At 38.2% G+C, this 10,189-nt stretch overlaps 1 protein-coding gene across 2 annotated transcripts; it reads left to right on the top strand.

Annotated features, from left to right (window-relative positions):
• Window positions 1-268: 268 nt before the first annotated feature.
• Window positions 269-8,180, top strand: lnpa (limb and neural patterns a). Of its 2 annotated transcripts, none has more exons than XM_029137608.3 (13): window positions 269-405; window positions 1,331-1,414; window positions 1,851-1,892; window positions 3,395-3,582; window positions 3,666-3,724; window positions 3,807-3,847; window positions 4,756-4,839; window positions 4,933-4,984; window positions 5,071-5,292; window positions 6,328-6,433; window positions 6,662-6,732; window positions 7,042-7,194; window positions 7,336-8,180. In XM_029137608.3, the coding sequence occupies exons 2-13, from the start codon at window positions 1,388-1,390 to the stop codon at window positions 7,500-7,502; spliced, it is 1,212 nt and encodes a 403-aa protein (XP_028993441.1). In that variant the 5' UTR covers window positions 269-405; window positions 1,331-1,387; the 3' UTR covers window positions 7,503-8,180. The 2 variants fall into 2 exon arrangements, with proteins under 2 accessions (XP_028993441.1, XP_028993442.1); XM_029137609.3 differs by lacking the exon at window positions 269-405 and adding an exon at window positions 428-640.
• Window positions 8,181-10,189: the final 2,009 nt, after the last annotated feature.

Consider the following 10,189-nt stretch of genomic DNA (forward strand, 5'->3'; position numbering starts at 1 on the left):
TATACTGTATAGTTCAGCAAAGAGCATGTGTTTCAGGATGAATTTGAGTTGTGTTGTGCTGTATTCATTTGGCATCCATCCAAATAATTACAACACAAAAGCTCAAAAATGCATTTTGAATTAAACTAATATTGGATCGCTACTGCCACAATATTCGTACAGTATTAATACTGAATACTTAAAATGTCAAACAAAAACAAGTTTTGCATTTCTAGTATATGAAAACATAATTGTTTTCACTTGATAGAACGAGTCACTAAATAAAAGCCCCCCCTTATTATTTCCACAATATTAGTAGAACCTACAGCAGCTGCAGTTCCACTAACAACAACCTACTATAAATACATCGGCTGAGAGGATCCGACACGTGTCAGGCATAACTAGCCTCAACATTCAACAGTAAAGGTTAGTATGCTGCATAGTGCTGAAGTTAAATGTTTTATTGTCCATTGACTCATCAGCCAGCTTTGTATAAAGCAACATTAGATTAAACATAGCATTAGCATAAAGTTAGCTAAGGATAGGCCCACGCGCGTTCGCGTGTCAGCGGGCACGCCCCCATCTTGGCTGGAACAACCTCCGTCCAAACACAGGAGGGCTGTCTCCTGCTACAGGCTCCTTAAACCGGACAAATACGAAGGTAACTTTAAATACACTGTGATTTAAAGTACCGCTTTGTTGTACCGTCATGTTTCCCAACCAGCTTCTTTGCTTTCACCAGTTAACGCCAAGCTTTTACAAACATTCGCTGGCGTCAACAAAGTTCGTGAATGGCTAGTTAGCGTGTAACTGTGGGCTGCTAGTGTTAGCACTACTAGCTAAGTTAGCTGTTAGCTGATGGCTGACCGTTTTCTGCAGGGATGTGTTGAAGTTAAAAATAGCGAATCGACAAACGTTCTCTCTGAGGGAACAGCACTGTTGCAGACTGATTCAGTAAAGCCACGTCCTGGTAAAATGTCAGCTGCCTCGGACGACAGTTTGACGTTAAGTTTGCTAAGTGACGTGGGCAAGGGTAACTAGCGTTAACTAGTCGTTTGACAGTTAGTGGGGTTAACTTAAGTCATACAGCGAATGTTTTAGTTAACGTCCCACAAAACCCAGTTTGGTTAATATAACGCTTATTGGTGTGAAATAAGTTGTGCGGAGGTGGTTAATATAACTTGTTGCTTTTAGAATACAACTGGGTCCCGATTATAACTTTAGCTGCTGTAACTCTAGAAAGAGCTCATGCGACATCACTATATTGAATGGAAACTGTTGCATTACATCTGTTTTAGTTTGATATACCAAGTAAATTGCCATCTGATTCCATCAATCCTGTTGTCAACAGCAAAAGCAACCAGTTGCAGAAGATTAAAAGCACTTCCCGAAGCCCCTCGCCATCAACATGGGAGGAGTTGTGTCACGATGGAGGGTTTGTCTTCAAACTTTTATACATAATATAGTTTTTAATATTTAACAATTCTGCGACATGCTAAGGTCCTAGTGGGTGGTGGAGTCATACCACTACAGTAGGTCCATATATTAAAAGGTGTTGCCACTGTTCAGGCTCCCTCAATTATGTTTATGCAGGACCTTTTAAAGGTTTTAGTTTGGAAGCATGTTCAAAGCTAATACGAAGTATTTTACAAAATGATACTTTAGGGGAGGCTATGATATCAGCCTGCAAGTGAGGAACACACACAGCTTGTGCTGTACAAGCACAAGTTGAAAAAGTGGGAACATGAAACGGGAACCTTCCAGGGTATTTCAAGAACTTGTTCGCACAAAGAACACTGTTGTTGGCAGATTATCTTGTGAAGTTTTTTTTTTTTTCTGTGACTCAGGATTTTGAAATGTTTGCCTTGCAGGCTAAACCATCCACTGTGGAGATTCTGGAAGGAATTGACAAGGTATGCATAAATTGAAAGAGCATAAAGTAACATGCCTAAAGTAGTGTTTTTGGTTCCCTAAAAACATTACGGTATGTTAAAGTATACAATATAATTTCATCATTTTAAAATGACTTAATCACAATAGACTCATGCTAATCTGTGCTGTGCGACTAGAAGTGTACAGCAAGGTGGTAAAGTGACAGATGGACAAATCACAAAACATTTTTATAAGCAATACAGAAGACAGTACTTTGATGTTTTTTTTTTCCAATATTTTTTGCTCATGCACATTTATTGTCAATCAGAAAAAGACTAAAGCTCTATCTACATTTACAATTCACAATGTGTGAAGTGGCAAAATACCATATGGCAAGGAAATCCATTGCCACTTGTGAATCATGCTTACATATAGTGCTGAGGCTGGGTTGTATAAGCATGTGTCTTGTGACCATAAGTAAACAGATGTGTCAATGAATGTCAAATCAGCTCCGCATTTCCTGACTGACGGGGCTTTGTTGCTCTTCTACAGTTGAGCTGGTGTTAGGCTATTTTCAGAACCTGTCCCTGGAGTAAGAGACATTACACGTATACTGAGGAGGTCAGGTGGTGTTAAAGCTGTGAGGCCTTATAGTTTCTTTTTGACAAATCCTGTCATCCCTTATGACAGAGAATGTTGCATCCACATGATTACAGCACACATACACACATGAACATGCCTGGTATACTATTGCAGAATATGACACAATTTATGGTGTGTTTAGAGTGACAGACACAAGTGTTACAGTGGAACCTGAGAGTGGGTCCTGTTTATCAGCTATTTTGGGATGTGGGTTTTTAAAGTGGTGTAACCTTTCCATTAGGAGTAAAATAAAGATGACTAAGTCATTTGTCAATGATAAGTTGCTATTTTTTAAGTAAGTCCCAGTGCTTTGTATACTCGCATTAGTTATTACCTAGGTTTGTTCATATAGTATTTCTGATATATTGCATGCTAGAGCTGCTAAAGAAGTTCAGCTTTGCTTTTTCAGATTCTGAGTTTTCATCTCATTAGCAAATTGGCATGTCCCTCTTTTGTTCCATAATAAATTCATTTTAAAACTATACTGAGTTTATAATATAAAGCGTTTTGTTCGAAATATCGTAAGGTGCAACTGCAACAATTTTAATGACTTGCACGTTTACCTGCGGAAATTTGTCTTCACGTTACGTAGTTGTTTATTGTAAGTATTTATACTTATATTTACCTGCACAGTAGTAGTTTATATAGTTATACTGGTACAGTAGGAATATACAAAAGTACATAAAGCAGATGTTATTTAAAACTGTATTATAGTATATTAATGATCATCAACAAAACTGTTCTTTACAGTGACTGTGAATATTGGTTATATCTTTTCATAGTTTAATTGACAATTCATGTCATAATGTTGATTATGTACTGTATGTAAAGAAGCCATTAGGGGAGCGTGTGTTTTTGTTTTTTTAAGAACTAATATGGCACACATTTCATTTTTTCATAGGATATACAAGTTCTTGAAGAATACAGTGAAAAGTATCAAAGGCAGTTGAAGATATGGGTCGGGCGGCTGCTTCTATACTCGTCTCTTCTCTACTTGATCACGTGCATTGTTGTGTATTTCTGGTACCTGCCTGAACAATTAATGGGGCGGCTCATATTGTCTCTTCCCTTTGTATTTTTTCCTTTACTGTAAGTATACACGATAGCCCATTGCATTATAAATGTGCTGAAAGGAACCAAATAGCAATTTTTCTTTTTTCCTTTCCCTTTAGAGTTTACTTACTCAGAAAAATGCTTATACTAATCTTTTCACGAAGAACTCAGAAAAATAGTAAGATATTTTGTACTATGAAACTTAAATAACATAAGTCGTCTTTTTCTGTGCTTTGTCTGATTACTTTTTTTATTTCTAGATGAAAAATTAGAGGATCTGAAGGCAGAAAAAACAAAAATAGTAAGTGGCATATCTATCAAATCTTCTGTCTTGTGGTTGAGACAAGTTATGGTTTTGATTTGTAGTTTTTCTTTGCATTAAAAGATTTAAACAACAAACGTAAAGTGACAAGTAATGATGGCCAAAAAAAACATAATTTGAACAAAAACATTTTTAAGGTCTAAAGACGGGTCTTACTTCTACTTCTTCCTAAGTCCATAAATTAAAACAAGTAAAGATAAACAACTAAAATAAATGAACTGCTACCTGGCTGATAGACAAGTGTTTCTTGGTGGGGTGAATATATAGTAAGAAACCTATATACATTTTCAAGACGGATCCATCATAAAATTATTGAATGCTAGCTAACAAGGATATTGATCTTAGTCCTTGAGTCAACCTTGAGCTTAAGGAGTTTGTAAAAATTACTTTTCCATAGTAATTGTTATGGTTCTGCCTTTTTTGTGCTATGTGCAAAATACTTTTCTTATTTGATTATTACACTGACTTAACCAGTAAACTACTCCACTAATGTCACTTTAATTAATAGCATTTAGTGCAGGACAGAAATAAATCTGAGAAATTGCTTGTCATCCTCTGTCAAGTCTAATAACTTTCGATAATTAGGGCTGATGGATTTTCACAGTTTCCATTATCGTAGTAGTGAATGTAATTATTCTTCATATTATATGTAAACATTTAAAAATCTTTGATGCTTATTTTAAATGCATTTTTCTATGTTACACTCAACCAGACGTATTTTGTTTACTTAATTGTGAGATACAAGTGTCTAGATAATAAACAGACCGTTTTTAATACTTTAATACTTAATTACTATGATTAATAAAGTGAGCAGGAACTTTTCTTTGTGTAGTGTAAAGAAAATAATCATACAACTATTTAATATGAAATATATTTCCTTGTTTCAGCTTGAAGAAGTTATGGAAACTGAGACATATAAGAATGCCAAAATGATTCTGGAGAGATTTGATCCGGATTCCAAAAGGAGGATTGTGAGTGGTTTAAAATTGTACCTAATTATACATTATCTGGTGTCTTGATGTTGGATCTATACCTTTCTTAATGTTGGTTGTGTGTGTATCAAGGAGCTGGAGTCCACTCCAGCTGGACCTCAAATGACTCCAAAACCAGGACTAGGTAGGAATGACACTATAAATTTCCTAAAGCTTTCATGACATTCAAGCATTTGATGACAAAAGTAAGTCTCCGTGTTTCTTTGTTAGAGCTTCGCCAGCGCATTGTCGTCCCAAAGACTCCCCCGGTGGTGGTGAATCCTGCAAGCGCTGCTGCTGCGCGCCCTCCTCTTGCCTCTGGGCCCACCTATCCTGGACGGTCTTCCCATTCTGCTCCAGGTGGACCCCCAGAGAGGAGCTTGTCGGCTATAGCTGCTCAGCAGAGCTTGATGAGGAAGCCCATGACCCCTGGAACACCTGTTCCAGGAGTCGGTGAGTTGGCTGCACACAGGGGGACCACATCATAATGTGGTCGATTAGGGTGTGATTTACTCTTCCCTGGCTCTGTGTCCCCAGTTGTTCATGGATCTTTGGTGTGTGTGTGTCAGCAAGAGTTGGTATATGCTATACAGAAGTGTATAATTATGAACAGATTAGAAATAGGCAATAATGTATGATTCAGTCAGAGTATTTACCTGGAGAATATGATACTTGTACATTACCTGTTTGCTAGTACAATTTTTAAAACCAGCCAGGAAGGACTAAGAAAAACTTTCAACAGAACAGTTGTTTTCTATGCATAACATCTGTGAAATGTTGAGGTATTGAATATTCAATATAAATTATTTTTGGACTATGAACACTCCATAGAAGATGCAAATAAGTGCAAACAGTAAAGGAAATGTGCTCCTAGAGGAAACTGCATGCTGTAATTGCCATGTGGAAAGCCAACTGTGAGGTATCCACGAAGCAGGATTGCATTAACTATGATTAATTAGCCAGACTTGCGTTTGTTCTCTGGGCAATCGTGTTGGAATCTCACTAAATGTCTTTTAATGCTTGGCAAAATTGCCTTTGGCATAGGGAACACCTCACAAATGGTTTACATGACTTGATGTTATCACCTGCTTCTGCTGAAAATTGAAAGTGAAAAGCAATTTGATACAAAGAGTCACCACAGAGTTTCCATATGTTGGTAAATTAATAACCAGCAGGGTACTGAGACTCTGCCAAGTCTCACAGAAATGACCAGTCATCTTCCTATGATTGCTCTTGATGTTAGATTATATTAATTACTACTCACCAACACAGCAGGGATTCTGGACGTGCTTTGCAAGTGAGATCCAACGTTAAGTCATTAAGAAAACAGGAATGTTTTAGTAAAATTCATCATGGTTTGTGCAATATACTGTGAATCTGTTAACCACCATTTTACAGAGCTTTTACTGTAAGCACTGCTTGTTTATTGCAGTTTGTATTCAAGACTGCAGGTTTGGACTAACAGAGACAGATGTTGTGCTTTAACAGGGATGCATCCCCCAGGCCCACCACTGACCAGACCAGTGCTCCCACGAGAAAGAGGTGCTGTGGATAGAGTCATCGAGTATCTAGTTGGTGATGGTCCTCAGAACAGGTAGGCATGTTAAGAGTGATGCACTCTCTTATGCGAGAGATTTACTTATGAAATATGCCAGATAATTCAGTTCTTTTTGAGAGTAGTTTTAAAACGAACATGTTCTAAAATTAGCAGTATGTAACAAATCTACTTCATTTGAGCTGTGGACAGTCTGACCGTATTGTTGATGTCCTCTAATGTCAAGTCACAATAAACATCCTCACTGGATTGTCTTTTTTCCCTCAGATACGCTCTCATATGTCAGCAGTGCCTTTCTCATAACGGCATGGCATTAAAAGAGGAATTTGAATACATTGGTAAGACTTGGAGAAATACAACTCTCTTTGTCAGTCTCCATCAAACACTGTGCTTTCATTTGCCCTCTAGCATTTGGCAGCGTAGTATATCATATGGCTCTTAAATGCTTCTGCCACTACCGACCCCCTGTAAGCAAAAACACAAGATTGAATATGCAAAACAGTGCTACTCATCAATCTGAAGTGTTTATGCTTCTCTGGCATTTTTTGTCATTGGTTCATATTCATGTATATTAATCTATGTCTGTTTGAGAATGTATTAGTGAGGTGCCAAACTGTATGTGTGGTGCTTTATTTGTGTACTTGCAGCCTTCCGCTGTGCGTATTGTTATTTCTTGAACGCGGCCAGAAAAACCAGACCTCAGGCTCCCAGACTTCCAGAGGTCACTGGTGAACTAAAAATGCCATCTGAAGCACCTTTAACATCTGACGCAGGCATAGATGATAACAAGTCTCTCTTAGGTAAGGTCATTCACACGAGACACCTCTACAATGCATATGTTAAAATGATACCATTACAGAGTACAGGTTTAGTATTCTGAGTGTGAGGTTTGAGTCTCCACTGACTTGAAGTAAAAGATATTTATTTCCTGTAATTATCAGAGACACCCAAGCTTGCTGATGTCTCGGATGAAACTCACGACTCGGCCAAACTTGCACCCACGGAGCCTGTTTCTACCTCAGACAGCCAAAGCACACCAGAGTCGCTGAACCAGCCCTCTGAGAAATCTGACGGAGAGCAAGATTTGTCTGCTATGGAAGTGGAGTAAAACGGTGTGGTAGCGAATGCAGCACGAGGCAGAGTTAAATGTTTTGTTTTCCTTTAAACAACTATGATTATTTTTCTGCTTGACGTACCACGTGCCATTTTGTTTTGAGAATTGTTTTATAGCAATCGTACACTCGCTTTTGGTCCCAACAACCCGTCTTTCCATATCCATCCCCGTCTGCTCTGTTTTTGTAACATTGGGAGAAGAGTAACCATAGTGCTAACCATAATGAACCTGTTTCCATGTTTGTCTTTCATATTTTATTTGTTTTTGACCTGTAAAATTGTTACATTTTGGTTAACAGGAAAATCCTGAGACAAAATGAAATATTTTGCATAAATATATATTTTATTTATAGGAAATTTATTTATAAATATTTTTCTATAGTGCTGTGCCTTTCATGACTATTATCTAAAGGAGTTGTCGGTGCTAACAAAATGTTTACACAACCATGGTACCGTAATAGGAATGCACGGATTATATGTATTTATTGTATTTATCCCCAGTAGAGAGAAGTTGTTTGGACTGGGCCATTTTATATTTTAGGTTATTGTCACTGCAGTCTGTATCCATGTAGACAGTATTCATTCAGTGTTATCACTTTGCAGTATGCGTGTGCTGAATGAATTCCTGTTTTGTATAAATATTAAATAAACAGTTCAGTATGGCCATATCACATTTCCTCCTGGTGGAGTGTGCCTTTTTTAATACGCAATAATAGAATTAACTGTTGTCGCTACAGAAGGTCCAACAGGGAATAGTTGTGTTAACATCAGGACTCATCCCGTTTCCTGGATTGTGTTTTAAATCTGTGCCCTCTTTCTCCTCTGTCCAGCACCTTGCCATGAAGCATGTTTAAGCAGTCCATTTTCATTAGCAGGCCAATCTTAGCTTGTGATCATTTTATTTTAGCTCATTGATCATTTCAGACAGCATAAGATAATGGTACTGACACAGAGCCCGACCAGTCTTGATTGCTTGACCCTCTTCATTTGCAACAAGAAAGTCATTGTGGTTCCAAAGATGCTCTTTGGTGCCACATGACCCTTTTCCCCAGAAGATACACCGTAAACTATTGGAGGGTCAACACCCTGCATCTTCTATGGGTTTTGATAATGTATGTTTACAGAGACGTGACCTCCTGGGCCTTGTAATGCATCAATGTGACATCGTCAGTAACGCCTGATTCCACCGCATGCTGTTTGAGGTTGACCTCTGACAACAGCCAAACGGGGGAAAAAAATGGGACATCAATACTACAGTGTTAGATGCTTTCAGACCATTGGGAGGTGGTTCAGTATACATAGGCTCCACACATGTGCGTAGTAACAATGTATTGCAACACATCTGTGCTGGAAGGTTTGAAAATATACTCTGTTTCATCTTACAGCACATACTCCTATCTCAGCATTCTGCTTTATAGTATATGTTGTGGGTAAGATTTTCTGTTCTTAACAATAGTTAAGATTACAGAAAATGGATTGATTTATGTACAGTCAATATGTGGGATGGGCCTTCAGCGCTACTATCAGGATGTTCTTAGTGTGCACTTAACTGACTGCTATCCCAGTACATACACACATAGTACATGAACTTCTAAACATATTGTTTGCATAGTGGAAAAATAAGAGATGATGTGGTTCTGTTCCGTTATCCAGTCACTCAGAGGCTTAAATCCACATTCCTATCATGGAAACACTAATTGATTTTCACGGATGACAAATGACATATAAAGCTCCTGTGCTGAGGTAATTTTGAGCAAAAATGAAAATGTACAGTGGGGCTGTCCCAAGGTTCATAGCTCTTTTCATACTCATCTCTCACCATGTGCATTTGAGGCCACTTGACTTAAATTTATACTGATCTTTTATTTATACCCAGAAAAAATGGCAGATAAGAAACATAAGCGTTCTTGATATTGTGTTTTGTCATATCTAGCAGCCAAAGATTGAAATCCTGCGAAACAATTTTCTGAAGAAATGAAAGAGCGTGCCCTCGTGAACCCTGGAGGAAAATAACCCACAGTGCGAGGCAGAATATGAAACAGAGGCACAGAATAAGTAAAATAGACAAGTGCACCAGGCTTGTCACTTTTCCATTTGCTGCCCCCGAGTGTGAGCACTTCAAAATTCTCCTCATCTCAGCGAAGACCTTCATCGTTATGCTCTATCTACTGTACTGAATACGAAAAAAGTACCATATCAGACAAAGGTAATAAAGAAGAGGCTTTAAAAGATTTACCATCTTTTCTGCCAATCATAAAGTACAATGTAACACGAAGAACAACCAAGTCATAAATATACATAAGCCGTTTGTGCCTTGGAGACAATGTGGAAAATGCTGAGATGAGTGTCACAGAAGCAGTTAACATGGGTGTGTTATTAGACATCACCACTGGCTCTTGACAACAGCATCATTACACAGTAATAAGAGCACAATCTCCTTCAGAGAAGCATTAAAATCCAATTAGAACATACAAGAGCTTGGCTTGATGATCTGTGAGGAGATGTTCCCGAGCATTACTGTAACTCTTTAGCTGCTTGGACTTGAATTGCCACTTGGCAAAGTTGAGCAGCTTTGCACAAAAGGTCATCAGCTTCCAAGAAATTAGTTTTTGAAATTCCCCCTCGTTTGAAACCTACACGAGGAGACGGATGGGTTTCTATTCCTCTCCGCCGCCCACATTC

The sequence above is a fragment of the Betta splendens genome, chromosome 21, assembly GCF_900634795.4.
Source record: "Betta splendens chromosome 21, fBetSpl5.4, whole genome shotgun sequence".
Lineage (NCBI taxonomy): Eukaryota > Metazoa > Chordata > Actinopteri > Anabantiformes > Osphronemidae > Betta > Betta splendens.

Coding starts and splice junctions, on each gene's coding strand:
- lnpa (XM_029137608.3), top strand. CDS start 1,388: ATGGGAGGAGTTGTGTCACGATGGAGG. Junction 1,893..3,394: donor TTCTGGAAGGAATTGACAAG/GTATGCATAAAT, acceptor ATTTTTTCATAG/GATATACAAGTTCTTGAAGA. Junction 6,434..6,661: donor GGTGATGGTCCTCAGAACAG/GTAGGCATGTTA, acceptor TTTTTCCCTCAG/ATACGCTCTCATATGTCAGC.